General features: G+C 31.8%; 1 protein-coding gene and 1 long non-coding RNA gene across 3 annotated transcripts; one reads left to right on the forward strand and one right to left on the reverse strand.

The window, feature by feature from the left end:
- Positions 1–563: 563 nt before the first annotated feature.
- On the reverse strand, positions 564–14,280 carry LOC127701739 (uncharacterized). The gene is made up of 4 exons (XR_007982190.1): positions 14,098–14,280; positions 13,396–13,411; positions 1,653–3,531; positions 564–995 (listed from the first exon to the last, which is right to left on the reverse strand). It is a non-coding gene; the product is annotated as an uncharacterized LOC127701739 (long non-coding RNA).
- LOC127701700 (uncharacterized) lies at positions 10,046–18,621 on the forward strand. Of its 2 annotated transcripts, none has more exons than XM_052205702.1 (2): positions 10,046–10,473; positions 18,108–18,621. In XM_052205702.1, exons 1-2 carry the CDS (start codon positions 10,107–10,109, stop codon positions 18,233–18,235), a joined length of 495 nt encoding a protein of 164 aa, XP_052061662.1. In that variant the 5' UTR covers positions 10,046–10,106; the 3' UTR covers positions 18,236–18,621. The 2 variants fall into 2 exon arrangements, with proteins under 2 accessions (XP_052061662.1, XP_052061661.1); XM_052205701.1 differs by lacking the exon at positions 10,046–10,473 and adding an exon at positions 17,123–17,552.
- The last annotated feature ends 1,172 nt before the right edge of the window (positions 18,622–19,793 follow it).

Here is a 19,793-nt window from a genome sequence, read left to right on the forward strand (position 1 = left end):
TGTGGTAAAATTTCATAGAGATCCATTCACTTAAACTAAAGTTAGAGTGCGAAAACCAATGTGTCTTAGGACGACGCCGGACGATGCCAGACGACGACGACGACGACGCCAACGTCATACCAATATACGACCACAAAAATTTTTTTGCGGTCGTATAAAAAGTGCTGCATGAATCTCTTTAAAACATGTTAAAGCACTACTACTGACTTTATCTATTGAACTGTGTGAACAGCAAACAAGTTTATTTTTCTAGAATTTTGGTACAACACAACTTATATTAGTCACCAAGATCATTTGCATTTGTTACGATACGCGTAGTGATCCAACTATGGTAATCACTTCTTAGCAAGTTATCAACAGCAGATTTATTTATATCTGGGAATGCTGAATGGTATCTTTCGGCTTCAAATTTAAATGGTCTCAATTTCCTTAGATCACCAATCATCATATGAAGCTCATCACCTGCAGCATCTTTATGTTTATGCTTCTTGCTTCTTACAATAACACCGGTAATACTGTCAAAATGTTCAGCAATATCTCTTACACCTGACAAAGCTTATGTTTAATGTGTTTTTTTATTGTTTTAACAACATATTCCATCTGCAGATCGGCCGGTATATGTCCATCAGGTTTTCCTGTTGTATTGACAAACATTCCTTGTACAACCTCTGCAGCTTCTTTCTCTGACAATGTGCTGATTTGTTGAATTAAAAATCGGTGTATTTCGAAAGCATACTTGCTATTGTTTGATTTTGCTTTAAAAACAGTCATGCTGTGCTTCAACAATCGCAACAATTTCTTCTGGTCAGGGGACTTGCAAACATCTAGCAATTCTTTGAATAGCAATCCCAGTTCTAGAACCATCTGACCATAGTTCATCACTTTATCTGTTTCAGGTGGTGTTTCTTTGTTCTTTTCTGGCAGTCGTGGACTTAAATGAACTTCTTTTCCATTAGCAAGCCGCACTTTCAAATTCATGAATTGTCCATCCACCACTGCAAAAAAAAATAAAATTATTTATTGATTTATTCACATCTTTCCTTTTCTCCATACTTTCTTTCTCTTTAAAGTGATATATTTATATACATGTTTGCTTGTAATGCTAGAGCCCAGTTCAATAGGATTATATATAATGTTCAACCAAACTGAAGTTAACAGTTTTAATTACAAGAATTAATTATATATATTTATTCATGCACATTGCTAATTGAGTCAAGGCTCCCTATTGAAGGCTGTAACGTTTATTTTTAATACTTTAGCTCTTGGATGGAGAAAGTTTTCTCATTGGCAATCATACCATTTTTCTCATTGGCAAATCATACCATTTTTCTCATTGGCAATCATATCATATCTTCTTATGTTTACATCTGACAATCATTGACAATGATCATGTTTAAAAAATTATGCACACATTTGTAAGAGTATTCCTAACCAATGCTAACATGTAGTCAAAATATATAAAAATTAAGAAAGTATTAATAATTTGAACAATGAGTATGATATGCTTATATTAAATTTTTAACTTGAAAGTATCAAATTTACATATTTACACTGCTGTTGAAAAAAGATGTGGTCATCAAAATATACATGTACCTTATTTCATGTATGGGTTCTATTAAATTTAGTCATACATGTACAAAGAAATAACTTACCAACAGATTCGTCAGCAACTTGATTTTTTGGTTTATGCTTGGGCCATACAAATTCATCAACCATCTTTCCAAAAGTGTCAACAGTCCATTGTTTCTTTTCTTCTTTGGTAGTGAATTCTGGTGGAATATTCTTTGTTGGCTGTGAAAGGTGGTCATCTAATCCAAATAAACAGCTGCGCCATGAGCACAGGATACGCCCGTCGTCTTGTGTGTGAATTTTTATGCAATAAGCATAAATAGTTTCTGACATACGGCGTGACATGCGAAAACCCCCCCTTTTTTTTTTTTACAAAAAACTCAATATCTCTAAAATAAAATTTTGAATCAAAACCAAAAAGTATACAGATCTTTAGATTAATATAACTAAGAAGTGTGTTAAATTTTAAGCAATAATCATAAATCGTTTTTGAGATATGGCGCGACATGTGAAAACACCCCTTTTAAAAAAAAAAATCAATATCTCAAAAAAAAAATTTTGAATCAAAACCAAAAAGTATACAGATCTTTAGATTAATATAACTAAGAAGTGTGTAAAATTTTAAGCAATAATCATAAATCATTTTTGAGATATGGCGCGACATGTGAAAAACCCCTCCCCCTTTTTTTACAAAATACTCAATAACTCAAAAATAAAATTTTGAATCATCACCAAAAAGTATACAGATCTTAAGATTAATATAACTAAGAAGTGTGTAAAGTTTTAAGCAATAATCATAAATTGTTTTTGAGATACGGTGCGACATGTGAAAAAAAACACACACCTGTTTTAGTTACTAAGTCCCGTAACTCAAAAAGTTTTAATCTTATTTTCACCAAAAAGTATACATATCGTTTGACCATCATAAGAAACAACTATCTTAAGTTTCATGAACTTTGGATGAGTCATTCTCAAGTTACGGTGCGACATGTTTACGCCGGACAGACAGACGGACGGACGGACGCCGGATATTTGTATAACATAATACGTCCCGTCAAAAATTTGACGGGCGTATAAAAACTCTGTCACAAGTTCCACAATGTACGCCTCGATGAAGGATAGTGCAAAGTCTTTGTCTGCATCATATGCATTTTTTACATCAGAGTTAACTTGAGTTCTCATTATCCGATTTATCTCACATTTCAGAGTTCCAATGTCACCTGCACTTTTGTCTTTATAAAGCAAATCAAAGAAAACTTGCAGAAAGTTCATCACAAGATGGAACATTTCAAAGGTGATTGGTCCTAAATGTCCAAAACAATGCTTTACATTTGCTTCTGCTGCCCTTAAAACTTTAGCGCCTGAATATCTCTCTCTCGTTAATTGGTCACCTCCTGTATGGATTTTGGTTTTATCTGTAAGTGTAACTCCAGCATCTTGGAAAGTTTTCTCAATTATATTTTCATGTTGTTCCATGATGTCCACAACATCAGCATAATATTGCTCATTTTTCAGCACAGTTTCTAAAGGAATTACTAAAGTTTTTTTATACTGTTCTTCATTAGTTTTGCTGGACTCATCAAACACATCATCAAGGATTTTGAAGAATGGAACATGTTTAATGGCTGCTTTCACAATATGTTTTGTATAGTCTAGTTGGATGTTTTTGTACTCTTCTTCATTTACTTTAAATCGTCAAGTTTAAGATCAGTCCATGCTGTCATTCATCAGAGCTACACTAGCAAAGGCGTGGTGTAATAATTTGGTTTTTCCAGAGCTTTCCTTTCTTTACTCTCGAATGCCAACTGCATAATTTACATTGTCACCAACTAAACGTAAACGTTTTCCTTCTTTCATAGCTGTTGACATCTGGTTTGTGTAGGTTTGTCCGATTTCTTGCAGTAAATTATGGGACTGTTCGTAGCTCATGCACAAGCCAAGGGGATGAAGACGGTCATAGATCTGAAATAATAATTTTATTTCAATAAATACATGTACATGTATACAGAAATTTCTTTCATTATCAGAATTTAAAAATGTTTGTTTTTCTTAATTTGCATCATTAGGACTGCAATATTAAATCTATTTATAAAATATACACCCAAATACAGATGTATTTACCAGTAATTTAATTAGCTTTCCCCTAAATAATGTTAAAACTTTGAAAATTAAAAGAGAGATGATGTACAGATCCTGAATGGGCATTCAAACTTATAACATGTATACTATTAGTCAAATGCAAATTCAAATAATATATATTTCATTTTAAATGAATCATTTACCATTGTAATGTGGTTGTCATTTTAGTTGAATGAAAATAAAATGTTATAAATTTTTTATTAATCATTAATTTGAATTTGATGTTGTTTTGCTATGAAAAAAAAATATGAATTCTTCTGCAAAGCACGAAAAGTGAGAGTGATACCACCTCTTGATGTACTATGTTTTATATTTCCTGAATCCTCCCTTATTCACCTTAATTGTAATCATGCATATTATATCTATATATATATATAGGAATTTGTAGTACACTATTATGCCACAACAAACATGTATAAGCTCATAAAAGCAAAGTTATATTTGTCAGCGGCAATACTTATACAAGTGATTATAGTTGTTGGTCATGTTGGTATAAATGTGTAGGCGACATTGTAAACTTGCTATAGATTTTTTTTATTAAAGTTTGTTTTATTTAAATCATTCTGTTAATGTTTAGTTAATTATAAGTGGAAGTACAATAAATTAGAAGATATTAAACAGACCAAGTATGAAACATGTTTTGACCTTCCAAAATTTGCAAATCATGCAGTACATATGCAGCACGTACATTTAATATAAAGAAAAAAAGTTTGTCAAAAGAAATACTAATTGTTGTTAATCCAAAAATTGATTTACATATACATTTTTTTGTACATGTACATGTACAAATGTATATACAGTAGTTACTTATAAAATGTATTCTGTAAATCTTAAATCCTTGTTTGGGATAAGTTTAAGGGAAAACATGTACATGTATCTCAGCATTCTGAATAAAATTATTTTATCTTCAGGTAAATAAACATGATATATATAAGTACATTGTATTGCCCTGGACTGTAGATATTATATAAACACAAAAGCCATCTAGGGAAAAATAGTAAGCACTAAGCTAGGATATATATGCTACATTATACACATACATGTACATATAAACTTATTATATAATTATACAATGTAGACTAAGCTAAAATAAACAGCTGCGCCATGAGCGCATGATACGCCCGTCGTCTTGTGTGTGAATTTTTATGCAATAAGCATAAATAGTTTCTGACATACGGCGTGACATGCGAAAAAAACCCTTTTTTTTTTACAAAAAACTCAATATCTCTAAAATAAAATTTTGAATCAAAACCAAAAAGTATACAGATCTTTAGATTAATATAACTAAGAAGTGTGTAAAATTTTAAGCAATAATCATAAATCGTTTTTGAGATACGGCGCAACATGTGAAAACACCCCTTTTAAAAAAAAAAAATCAATATCTCAAAAAAAAAATTTTGAATCAAAACCAAAAAGTATACAGATCTTTAGATTAATATAACTAAGAAGTGTGTAAAATTTTAAGCAATAATCATAAATCATTTTTGAGATATGGCGCGACGTGAAAAACCCCTCTCCCTTTTTTTACAAAATACTCAATAACTCAAAAATAAAATTTTGAATCATCACCAAAAAGTATACAGATCTTAAGGTTAATATAACTAAGAAGTGTGTAAAGTTATAAGCAATAATCATAAACTGTTTTTGAGATATGGCGCAACATGTGAAAAACCTCTCCCCCTTTTTTAACAAAATACTCAATAACTCAAAAATAAAATTTTGAATCATCACCAAAAAGTATACAGATCTTAAGATTAATATAACTAAGAAGTGTGTAAAGTTTTAAGCAATAATCATAAATTGTTTTTGAGATACGGCGCGACATGTGAAAAAAAAACACACACCTGTTTTAGTTACTAAGTCCCGTAACTCAAAAAGTTTTAATCTTATTTTCACCAAAAAGTATACAGATCGTTTGACCATCATAAGAAACAACTATGTTAAGTTTCATGAAATTTGGATGAGTCATTCTCAAGTTACGGTGCGACATGTTTACGCCGGACAGACAGACGGACAGACAGACGGACAGACGGACAGACAGACGGACGGACGCAGGACATTTGTATAACATAATACGTCCCGTCAAAAATTTGACGGGTTATAAAAATTAAAGTCTAAGTTCCCAATAGCCACAAAGAGAAATACATGAAATAGGAAGAAATAGCACTATTCTAAGAGAAAAATACACATAATACATTGATAAGACAGGTACACATTGTGATTGTCACAACAACAAACTATATTATACTTACATATTGTTTCTAAGTTCTATAGAAATAATAAACATATACATGATATAGGACCATAAAAAAAATACTCTTCTATTACTAAAATGTTTTTATGAAAAAAAATTTGTTGAAATTTTTTTGTGTGCAAATATGATGCAAACATGTTTAATAATGCCAGGTGGCCTAGCTTGGGGCTGTTTTATGCTATTTGGTCTGGTTGTTGTCTCTTTGACGCATTTCACATTAAGGCCCATTTCCATTTATTTCATATTTGTTTATACATACTATAGCCTGTAATTCATTGATTGCCCTTAGTTGCAGTAAATCATACTATAACTTTTAATTGAATTGTGCATTCCAGTACATAAATATTGAGTTAGAGAATGGATATAGCCATCGGCTTTAGCCTGCTATTCAAATTTCAATCCATTTCATTTTCTAATAAAATGTTTAAATTAATTAAATATCATGAATATGGGGTCATTATTTTTCTTGTTTAACTTTTACATCTATAGCTTATATTAGTATCATTTCTTTGCTTCTTACAAATGTATGCAGCAGTGCATCAAGTTAGTGCATTGTTGAAGGCCATAGTTGCTCCACTTGCTGTTATTTATTTATCAATATTTGTAAAAGAAGATAAAGAAAACTGCTGTCAGCTGAAAAAAATGATAATTATAATTATATAAATACAAGTGTGAAAATATGAAGACATGAATAATTTACCTTTTGATCAGCAATGTTGTCAAGCAAACACAGTGATGTCATACGTTGAACCAAACTCAACTTCTGGTGATGTGTCTGTGCAAGAATTGCATATATCATTCCTATGTGAGGCACAACTTTCTTTTGATGTATATTTAGTGTCAATTCAATCATTTTTGACAATACTGGCAGTTTGTCTTTAAATTCTTAACAAATATTATCCCAAGAAAATACTGACATGTCACTGTATGATTTCTTCATTAGTTGACTAATAAATCCATGCTTATGATTGTTCATGGATTTCAATGTATCTGAACTTTCCTTTGCATGATACTTGATGGAATAGTCAACAAAATGCTGGTTTTTTAGAAGCACATCTGCTATATGACTGATATAACCTCCTGAATTCAACAAGTGGAGAATATTGTTCTTTTCAGACTGAGACAAAACAGGCTTGGCTTTTGGACATGTTTTCACTGATTGCTTTACTAAAGGTGTTGATGTTTTTTGAACCTACAAAATAATAATGATATCAATTCTATTTCAAAATAAAATATCTTATTATTAATATTAGTGATTTCAAAATATACTACATGTATATTTTATACGAGACAGCTGGAATGATATAGCATCATACATTTTAGGTACATAATTGTACATAGTACAGTATAAACTTAATATATTGACTGTTCCCAGGTATACATGTACATGTAACAGTGCAATATTGGAAACATTTTTTTGGTATATTTATACATGTATATATAAACATGATTAATGCGGGATTACATTTTTGGAATTATCATATACATGTATACATTTTGTACATGTGCATGTAGAGTGGGTGGCGCATATTCGCCGTGGACACATTTTCGCAGTTTTTGCAATTTTTTCTGTACATTTCGTGTGCTTTTACCCAAGATTCTAAATGCTGTTTATAATGTGCGAACTGTTGATATTCCTTTTTACCCCATTTCCAATGTTATTCTCACATATAAAGAAATATGCAGGTGTTTTTGAACGATTTTGGCAATTATGTAAGATTTATATGGCATGCATGCGCAGTCATAAAGTAAATATTTGCTAGGAAAATCGTATAGGAATGATCTCACAAGCTAATTCATGTAATTGCAAACAATTGTTTTTATAATATACAAGGATAATGAGGATGGTCATATCATACATTGCGGCGAAAATGTGTCCCCCGTGGTACAAGAACAACTTGATTTCCTCTTGAGTTTGCGTTCATTTTAAAACATTTAAACAATATTTTGAAGAGAATTCCTTTATCAAACATTTTTTTCATATAGTAAACTTTCTGAAACCTACATAAAAAGTTTAAAATATTCAAATGTAGGTTGGATGTAGGTGGAAATGAATGAATTTTGCGGCGAATATGCGTCACCCACTCTACAACAAAATGAGTCTTAACTGGTCCTTTAAAAAAAGATATCTAGAAATGTGATTTGAGAACATACATGTACGTCCTCTTTTAAACATGTTAAATATTCATCTAAGAATAATATACATTCATGATTGACATATATTGACCTATAATTGTTAACTTTAAATACATTGTGACTTGGATGGAGAGTTGTCTCATTGGCACTCATACCACATCTTCTTATTTATATGTATATAAATGTATATATAACATGAATAATATGTGAACAAAATTAGATTAGTTTTATTTCTACTGAGATGCGGATGTGCAAATGTGCCAACTATTCATGCACATGTTAAAAAATTATGTACAAAATAACATGGACATAATAATTACCTTGACATCATCATTCTTTAGAGGCTTGCTGTAGCTATGTTCTGTTGAATTGTCGTTAAACCCACTATCATTTAACGATCTCTTCACTTGTTTAGGTTTAGGGAAACACTCTGATTTTACTACTGTATTTATTGATGGAGACGGTACTGGTGTCATTGGCAAAATTGGTATTGATGTTGATATTGAATTGTTCATTAATGTATTGGTGACATGAAAATTCCACTGTCTGACATCATTGGACTTAAAAAAGTAATGTTATTTGTTACATCTTTCAAGGGTAATGTATTTAGGCATCTCTTAATTCCATGTTTTGATGTCTTGCATTTATGTCTGAAATCAATAATTAGCTGGTCTATCTTCAAAAGTTTCATTCTACACATTACCCCTTCTAATACATTCAGCTCACCATATTTTAACAAAAGTTCTGAAACGTTTTTACCAGATCGGTTTTTCCCGGCGACATTTCTTTTTTCTCTTGGCTTTTCTCCACAAACACAACACACGGCGGACGATTTTCTTGGTGTTTCAAAGTCCGAGTTCTCGGCCAGGATGCCAGGCTAAGGTAGCAATACACAGTTAGAAGTTTAGTTTCGCATTATGGCCATGGTGAATTTTTTAAATATGAAAGTTTTTGTACAATAAAATTGATTTTTAGATAGTTGAAGAATAATATAGCCTTCCAAGTGGCGTTATATGATCATTTAGATTGTTTTTAGCATGTTTTATAGGCCTTTTTTGTGTTTGATAGTCCATATTTTCCTATCCGAACCGCCCTAGATCTAGAAATTATTGTAGTATTTTTCAAGGTTGAGGCTTTTTGGTAGCACGGTAGTATTTGCATTCCAGAATTTAGGTTGTTACTTTCTTAAACTGAGGGATGAATCAGGTGTAGAAAAATATGAAATAATTTTACATACAGATGAAAATGAATTTTTGAGAATTTTTTTAAATTTTGTATTCACTGCACGATAAAAGACCTAAAAGCACTAGTGGCCTTAGGTTCTTAAAGATAGCAAAAAAAGTAAACGGTCATGATACATATATTCAAATTCATTTCTGAATAGTAAAATGAAAGTACTTCAAATAACTGTGAATGTAGAATTTTTAGCAGTGTTAAAAAGTGGTGAAAATTCTAAAAAGGCTATCATTATCCCTTATGGACCAGGAAATACTACCGTGCCACCTTTTTCCACCGGCTAGGATGAGGTATGCATGTAACGTATTTTGTATGAACGGATCGGATAAGGAGTCTTCTCTTCTTTGGTATATGGATACGATAATTTACACGGGTTGTACCGGAAGCGACTGCCATGCAAGAAAGAAACAAGTAGAAATGTTTGTTTCCGATTATTATAAAGTGACAGAAAGTATTGATTTACACGAAAACAGCAACACTTCTGCCTTTGTAAGTCAGCGATCTGAAAACAAACGCAGATATAGCTCTAAAACTTTTCCAAGTGGTAAGTTTACGTACATCTAAAAAGTTAAATAATGCGACCATCTATCATACACCTAATCGCTATTTATTCCATTCCGGATAAGTTCTAAAATTACACAACTTTTTCATCCAGTTGACTAAACTGGACCCCTGCTGTTGTTTCAATCTTATCTACACAAACAGATCAGGAGCTGCCACACCATCCAATAGATTCGAACATTTATCTCCAATAACTTTCGAATTGTTTCACATGCAAATGAACTATGTAAAATTGATGTTCAAACGTTTGTATAGTGAAGAAGGACTGCAGGAACAAGGCACCCTAAAATGTGAAGCAAATAGGGTTCTAAGAACGAGTTTGAACCCAAATGTTAATGAGCATTTTGATGCAGATAAGGACTTTATTGTGTTATTCACAGATGCATATATTGTTGAGGCCATTACCCATTTTTTTGATATGGAAAGTGTGTTTTCTGCACCAAGAAAAAATGTATTACCTGACAATGTTTGTACAGAGGACCAAAAGAAGGAATGGGTGATGGATATGTTCCAAAAAATTGTTGAAATCTATGTGTGGGATAAAGAGAACAAACAAAACCAAGAGGATAATGTTGAAGGTATGTTAAATCATTAATATACATAAAAACATGAAAAAGTTTACAGAAATCGAGAAATGGAGTTTGTTTCCTTACTTCTTAATTTGAGCATTTAAGGTTTTATTTGAAGTCTTGAAATCAGTGGTACATTATATATTTTGTAGCTTCTTATAGTGAAATTCTGATATAATTTTAATATTTAATTGATCAGTAAACAAAATGGGCAAAAGGTTAACATGGTTAATACAGGAACAAATATTTTAAGAAATTAAAAAAAAATAATTGAATGTTGAATAAAAACAATATTCTGAATAGGAATTATGATTTATTAAAATCAATTTATCATGTTTATTCTCATTCAATTGCAATTTTGTGAAGATAATAAAAACTCAAAATAGGAAGAGAAAAAAAAAATTCAATGTAAATTGATTATTTTACACTTTTTATAATTTGGATAAATGTATAACATTGTGTATATGATTGTTATAAATCTAATATGAGAATTTGTGTCAAATAGGTGAACATGCCCCTTTAATAAATTTCAAATGTATTTTACAAATAATTTTATCATTTCAGTTGATGGTGTTGTCATTCCAATTCAACTAAGTAATGGAAAGAGACGGTCCTATGTAATTAAAAAGGCACAGAAATCACAAACACCACAAGAAGACGAAAGTGAAAAATTATGGACATTTATGTCTTGAACTTGGGTTACAGTTCAAGGCAATACTGGATCTTTGCAAACTGCCAGATAGGGATCGTGGTCTACGACTATTGAAAGTTTGCATGATACATTTCAAGGCAAACAACAACTTGTCCAAGTATGCCTATGAAATTTTAAGATTATTGGTTCATCAGTTGTGCATATTGTCAGAGCAGGAGGCACATGAAGAGTTTTATGGACTCTTCGTGAACACTAAAGGGAAAATAGACAGCCATATACCATGTGATTTACAAATGGAATACATTGTGAAGTCCGTAAAACGTAACATTAAACACATGTTTTCAAATAAGACCGATAAAAACATAACGACAAGAACAAGTGCTCTTCCAGCAATAAAGGATATAGCTGAAAATTTTGACAAAACTTCAGGAGTAATCATCCGTTGTAAAAAACATTCCAACATTGATGCCATCAAGGATGAATTGGACATAATATTCGACCTGCAAAATGTAAATCCTTTCACTTTTACAGCAGGCAGATCTCATGACTCATTTAAAACAATATCTAGTAGAATGGACAAGCTCTTGGATGTGCATCATTTTCATTCTTGGATAGAAAGCAATGTATACAAACATGCTACTGAACTCGGAAATTAATTCTCTACTCATCATGCTTACTTTAACATTTTTATACGACTGCAAAATCGTATATTGGTATGATGTTGGCGTCGTCGTCCGAAGACACATTGGTTTTTGCACTCTAACTTTAGTTTAAGTGAATGGATCTCTATGAAATTTTACCATAAGGTTCAATACCACAAAAGGAAGGTGGGGATTGATTTTGGGGGTTATGGTACCAACAGTTAAGGAGTTAGGGGCCAAAAATAAGCATTTTTGCAACTTCCAGACATAACTTGTGTGTTAGTGTATGGATCTCTCTGACATTGTACCACAAGGTTCCATGTCACAAAGGGAATGCTGGGATTGATTTTGGGGGTAATTGCCTCAAAATGTTAGGAATTAGGGGGCAAAAAGGGGCAAAAAAACAAGCTACATTATACACATACATGTACATATAAACTTATTATATAATTATACAATGTAGACTAAGCTAAAATAAACAGCTGCGCCATGAGCGCATGATACGCCCGTCGTCTTGTGTGTGAATTTTTATGCAATAAGCATAAATAGTTTCTGACATACGGCGTGACATGCGAAAAAAACCCTTTTTTTTTTACAAAAAACTCAATATCTCTAAAATAAAATTTTGAATCAAAACCAAAAAGTATACAGATCTTTAGATTAATATAACTAAGAAGTGTGTAAAATTTTAAGCAATAATCATAAATCGTTTTTGAGATACGGCGCAACATGTGAAAACACCCCTTTTAAAAAAAAAAAATCAATATCTCAAAAAAAAAATTTTGAATCAAAACCAAAAAGTATACAGATCTTTAGATTAATATAACTAAGAAGTGTGTAAAATTTTAAGCAATAATCATAAATCATTTTTGAGATATGGCGCGACGTGAAAAACCCCTCTCCCTTTTTTTACAAAATACTCAATAACTCAAAAATAAAATTTTGAATCATCACCAAAAAGTATACAGATCTTAAGGTTAATATAACTAAGAAGTGTGTAAAGTTATAAGCAATAATCATAAACTGTTTTTGAGATATGGCGCAACATGTGAAAAACCTCTCCCCCTTTTTTAACAAAATACTCAATAACTCAAAAATAAAATTTTGAATCATCACCAAAAAGTATACAGATCTTAAGATTAATATAACTAAGAAGTGTGTAAAGTTTTAAGCAATAATCATAAATTGTTTTTGAGATACGGCGCGACATGTGAAAAAAAAACACACACCTGTTTTAGTTACTAAGTCCCGTAACTCAAAAAGTTTTAATCTTATTTTCACCAAAAAGTATACAGATCGTTTGACCATCATAAGAAACAACTATGTTAAGTTTCATGAAATTTGGATAAGTCATTCTCAAGTTACGGTGCGACATGTTTACGCCGGACAGACAGACGGACAGACAGACGGACAGACGGACAGACAGACGGACGGACGCAGGACATTTGTATAACATAATACGTCCCGTCAAAAATTTGACGGGCGTATAAAAATTAAAGTCTAAGTTCCCAATAGCCACAAAGAGAAATACATGAAATAGGAAGAAATAGCACTATTCTAAGAGAAAAATACACATAATACATTGATAAGACAGGTACACATTGTGATTGTCACAACAACAAACTATATTATACTTACATATTGTTTCTAAGTTCTATAGAAATAATAAACATATACATGATATAGGACCATAAAAAAAATACTCTTCTATTACTAAAATGTTTTTATGAAAAAAAATTTGTTGAAATTTTTTTGTGTGCAAATATGATGCAAACATGTTTAATAATGCCAGGTGGCCTAGCTTGGGGCTGTTTTATGCTATTTGGTCTGGTTGTTGTCTCTTTGACGCATTTCACATTAAGGCCCATTTCCATTTATTTCATATTTGTTTATACATACTATAGCCTGTAATTCATTGATTGCCCTTAGTTGCAGTAAATCATACTATAACTTTTAATTGAATTGTGCATTCCAGTACATAAATATTGAGTTAGAGAATGGATATAGCCATCGGCTTTAGCCTGCTATTCAAATTTCAATCCATTTCATTTTCTAATAAAATGTTTAAATTAATTAAATATCATGAATATGGGGTCATTATTTTTCTTGTTTAACTTTTACATCTATAGCTTATATTAGTATCATTTCTTTGCTTCTTACAAATGTATGCAGCAGTGCATCAAGTTAGTGCATTGTTGAAGGCCATAGTTGCTCCACTTGCTGTTATTTATATATCAATATTTGTAAAAGAAGATAAAGAAAACTGCTGTCAGCTGAAAAAAATGATAATTATAATTATATAAATACAAGTGTGAAAATATGAAGACATGAATAATTTACCTTTTGATCAGCAATGTTGTCAAGCAAACACAGTGATGTCATACGTTGAACCAAACTCAACTTCTGGTGATGTGTCTGTGCAAGAATTGCATATATCATTCCTATGTGAGGCACAACTTTCTTTTGATGTATATTTAGTGTCAATTCAATCATTTTTGACAATACTGGCAGTTTGTCTTTAAATTCTTAACAAATATTATCCCAAGAAAATACTGCATGTATATTTTATACGAGACAGCTGGAATGATATAGCATCATACATTTTAGGTACATAATTGTACATAGTACAGTATAAACTTAATATATTGACTGTTCCCAGGTATACATGTACATGTAACAGTGCAATATTGGAAACATTTTTTTGGTATATTTATACATGTATATATAAACATGATTAATGCGGGATTACATTTTTGGAATTATCATATACATGTATACATTTTGTACATGTGCATGTAGAGTGGGTGGCGCATATTCGCCGTGGACACATTTTCGCAGTTTTTGCAATTTTTTCTGTACATTTCGTGTGCTTTTACCCAAGATTCTAAATGCTGTTTATAATGTGCGAACTGTTGATATTCCTTTTTACCCCATTTCCAATGTTATTCTCACATATAAAGAAATATGCAGGTGTTTTTGAACGATTTTGGCAATTATGTAAGATTTATATGGCATGCATGCGCAGTCATAAAGTAAATATTTGCTAGGAAAATCGTATAGGAATGATCTCACAAGCTAATTCATGTAATTGCAAACAATTGTTTTTATAATATACAAGGATAATGAGGATGGTCATATCATACATTGCGGCGAAAATGTGTCCCCCGTGGTACAAGAACAACTTGATTTCCTCTTGAGTTTGCGTTCATTTTAAAACATTTAAACAATATTTTGAAGAGAATTCCTTTATCAAACATTTTTTTCATATAGTAAACTTTCTGAAACCTACATAAAAAGTTTAAAATATTCAAATGTAGGTTGGATGTAGGTGGAAATGAATGAATTTTGCGGCGAATATGCGTCACCCACTCTACAACAAAATGAGTCTTAACTGGTCCTTTAAAAAAAGATATCTAGAAATGTGATTTGAGAACATACATGTACGTCCTCTTTTAAACATGTTAAATATTCATCTAAGAATAATATACATTCATGATTGACATATATTGACCTATAATTGTTAACTTTAAATACATTGTGACTTGGATGGAGAGTTGTCTCATTGGCACTCATACCACATCTTCTTATTTATATGTATATAAATGTATATATAACATGAATAATATGTGAACAAAATTAGATTAGTTTTATTTCTACTGAGATGCGGATGTGCAAATGTGCCAACTATTCATGCACATGTTAAAAAATTATGTACAAAATAACATGGACATAATAATTACCTTGACATCATCATTCTTTAGAGGCTTGCTGTAGCTATGTTCTGTTGAATTGTCGTTAAACCCACTATCATTTAACGATCTCTTCACTTGTTTAGGTTTAGGGAAACACTCTGATTTTACTACTGTATTTATTGATGGAGACGGTACTGGTGTCATTGGCAAAATTGGTATTGATGTTGATATTGAATTGTTCATTAATGTATTGGTGACATGAAAATTCCACTGTCTGACATCATTGGACTTAAAAAAGTAATGTTATTTGTTACATCTTTCAAGGGTAATGTATTTAGGCATCTCTTAATTCCATGTTTTGATGTCTTGCATTTATGTCTGAAATCAATAATTAGCTGGTCTATCTTCAAAAGTTTCATTCTACACATTACCCCTTCTAATACATTCAGCTCACCATATTTTAACAAAAGTTCTGAAACGTTTTTACCAGATCGGTTTTTCCCGGCGACATTTCTTTTTTCTCTTGGCTTTTCTCCACAAACACAACACACGGCGGACGATTTTCTTGGTGTTTCAAAGTCCGAGTTCTCGGCCAGGATGCCAGGCTAAGGTAGCAATACACAGTTAGAAGTTTAGTTTCGCATTATGGCCATGGTGAATTTTTTAAATATGAAAGTTTTTGTACAATAAAATTGATTTTTAGATAGTTGAAGAATAATATAGCCTTCCAAGTGGCGTTATATGATCATTTAGATTGTTTTTAGCATGTTTTATAGGCCTTTTTTGTGTTTGATAGTCCATATTTTCCTATCCGAACCGCCCTAGATCTAGAAATTATTGTAGTATTTTTCAAGGTTGAGGCTTTTTGGTAGCACGGTAGTATTTGCATTCCAGAATTTAGGTTGTTACTTTCTTAAACTGAGGGATGAATCAGGTGTAGAAAAATATGAAATAATTTTACATACAGATGAAAATGAATTTTTGAGAATTTTTTTAAATTTTGTATTCACTGCACGATAAAAGACCTAAAAGCACTAGTGGCCTTAGGTTCTTAAAGATAGCAAAAAAAGTAAACGGTCATGATACATATATTCAAATTCATTTCTGAATAGTAAAATGAAAGTACTTCAAATAACTGTGAATGTAGAATTTTTAGCAGTGTTAAAAAGTGGTGAAAATTCTAAAAAGGCTATCATTATCCCTTATGGACCAGGAAATACTACCGTGCCACCTTTTTCCACCGGCTAGGATGAGGTATGCATGTAACGTATTTTGTATGAACGGATCGGATAAGGAGTCTTCTCTTCTTTGGTATATGGATACGATAATTTACACGGGTTGTACCGGAAGCGACTGCCATGCAAGAAAGAAACAAGTAGAAATGTTTGTTTCCGATTATTATAAAGTGACAGAAAGTATTGATTTACACGAAAACAGCAACACTTCTGCCTTTGTAAGTCAGCGATCTGAAAACAAACGCAGATATAGCTCTAAAACTTTTCCAAGTGGTAAGTTTACGTACATCTAAAAAGTTAAATAATGCGACCATCTATCATACACCTAATCGCTATTTATTCCATTCCGGATAAGTTCTAAAATTACACAACTTTTTCATCCAGTTGACTAAACTGGACCCCTGCTGTTGTTTCAATCTTATCTACACAAACAGATCAGGAGCTGCCACACCATCCAATAGATTCGAACATTTATCTCCAATAACTTTCGAATTGTTTCACATGCAAATGAACTATGTAAAATTGATGTTCAAACGTTTGTATAGTGAAGAAGGACTGCAGGAACAAGGCACCCTAAAATGTGAAGCAAATAGGGTTCTAAGAACGAGTTTGAACCCAAATGTTAATGAGCATTTTGATGCAGATAAGGACTTTATTGTGTTATTCACAGATGCATATATTGTTGAGGCCATTACCCATTTTTTTGATATGGAAAGTGTGTTTTCTGCACCAAGAAAAAATGTATTACCTGACAATGTTTGTACAGAGGACCAAAAGAAGGAATGGGTGATGGATATGTTCCAAAAAATTGTTGAAATCTATGTGTGGGATAAAGAGAACAAACAAAACCAAGAGGATAATGTTGAAGGTATGTTAAATCATTAATATACATAAAAACATGAAAAAGTTTACAGAAATCGAGAAATGGAGTTTGTTTCCTTACTTCTTAATTTGAGCATTTAAGGTTTTATTTGAAGTCTTGAAATCAGTGGTACATTATATATTTTGTAGCTTCTTATAGTGAAATTCTGATATAATTTTAATATTTAATTGATCAGTAAACAAAATGGGCAAAAGGTTAACATGGTTAATACAGGAACAAATATTTTAAGAAATTAAAAAAAAATAATTGAATGTTGAATAAAAACAATATTCTGAATAGGAATTATGATTTATTAAAATCAATTTATCATGTTTATTCTCATTCAATTGCAATTTTGTGAAGATAATAAAAACTCAAAATAGGAAGAGAAAAAAAAAATTCAATGTAAATTGATTATTTTACACTTTTTATAATTTGGATAAATGTATAACATTGTGTATATGATTGTTATAAATCTAATATGAGAATTTGTGTCAAATAGGTGAACATGCCCCTTTAATAAATTTCAAATGTATTTTACAAATAATTTTATCATTTCAGTTGATGGTGTTGTCATTCCAATTCAACTAAGTAATGGAAAGAGACGGTCCTATGTAATTAAAAAGGCACAGAAATCACAAACACCACAAGAAGACGAAAGTGAAAAATTATGGACATTTATGTCTTGAACTTGGGTTACAGTTCAAGGCAATACTGGATCTTTGCAAACTGCCAGATAGGGATCGTGGTCTACGACTATTGAAAGTTTGCATGATACATTTCAAGGCAAACAACAACTTGTCCAAGTATGCCTATGAAATTTTAAGATTATTGGTTCATCAGTTGTGCATATTGTCAGAGCAGGAGGCACATGAAGAGTTTTATGGACTCTTCGTGAACACTAAAGGGAAAATAGACAGCCATATACCATGTGATTTACAAATGGAATACATTGTGAAGTCCGTAAAACGTAACATTAAACACATGTTTTCAAATAAGACCGATAAAAACATAACGACAAGAACAAGTGCTCTTCCAGCAATAAAGGATATAGCTGAAAATTTTGACAAAACTTCAGGAGTAATCATCCGTTGTAAAAAACATTCCAACATTGATGCCATCAAGGATGAATTGGACATAATATTCGACCTGCAAAATGTAAATCCTTTCACTTTTACAGCAGGCAGATCTCATGACTCATTTAAAACAATATCTAGTAGAATGGACAAGCTCTTGGATGTGCATCATTTTCATTCTTGGATAGAAAGCAATGTATACAAACATGCTACTGAACTCGGAAATTAATTCTCTACTCATCATGCTTACTTTAACATTTTTATACGACTGCAAAATCGTATATTGGTATGATGTTGGCGTCGTCGTCCGAAGACACATTGGTTTTTGCACTCTAACTTTAGTTTAAGTGAATGGATCTCTATGAAATTTTACCATAAGGTTCAATACCACAAAAGGAAGGTGGGGATTGATTTTGGGGGTTATGGTACCAACAGTTAAGGAGTTAGGGGCCAAAAATAAGCATTTTTGCAACTTCCAGACATAACTTGTGTGTTAGTGTATGGATCTCTCTGACATTGTACCACAAGGTTCCATGTCACAAAGGGAATGCTGGGATTGATTTTGGGGGTAATTGCCTCAAAATGTTAGGAATTAGGGGGCAAAAAGGGGCAAAAAAACAAGCATTTTTCTAGTTTCATGACAATAACTTGTGTGTAAGTGTATGGATCTCTCTGACATTGTACCAGAAGGTTCCATATCACAAAGGGAATGCTGGGATTGATTTTGGGGGTAATTGCTTCCAAATTTTTGAAATTAGGGGCCAAAAAGGGGCAAAAAACAAGCATTTTTCTAGTCTCATGTCAATAACTTGTGTGTAAGTGTATGGATCTTTATGAAATTTTACTACAAGGTTCCATATCATAAAGGGAAAGCTGGAATTGAGTTCGGGGTAATTGCCCAAAACGTTTAGGAATAAGGGGCCAAAAATAAGCATTTTTCTAGTTTCCAGACAATAACTTGTGTTCAAGTGTATGGATCTCTCTGAAATTGTACTGCAAGGTGCCATACCACAAAGGGAAGGCTGGGATTGATTTTGGGGGTAATTGCCTCAAAATGTTAGGAATTAGGGGCCATAAAAGGGCAAAAAAACAAGCATTTTTCTAGTTTCAGGACACTAACTTTTGTGTAAGTGTATGGATCTTTATGAAATTGTACTGCAAGGTTCCATAT

Source organism: Mytilus californianus, unplaced genomic scaffold, assembly GCF_021869535.1.
Source record: "Mytilus californianus isolate M0D057914Y unplaced genomic scaffold, xbMytCali1.0.p SCAF_5, whole genome shotgun sequence".
In the NCBI taxonomy this organism is placed as follows: Eukaryota; Metazoa; Mollusca; class Bivalvia; order Mytilida; family Mytilidae; genus Mytilus; species Mytilus californianus.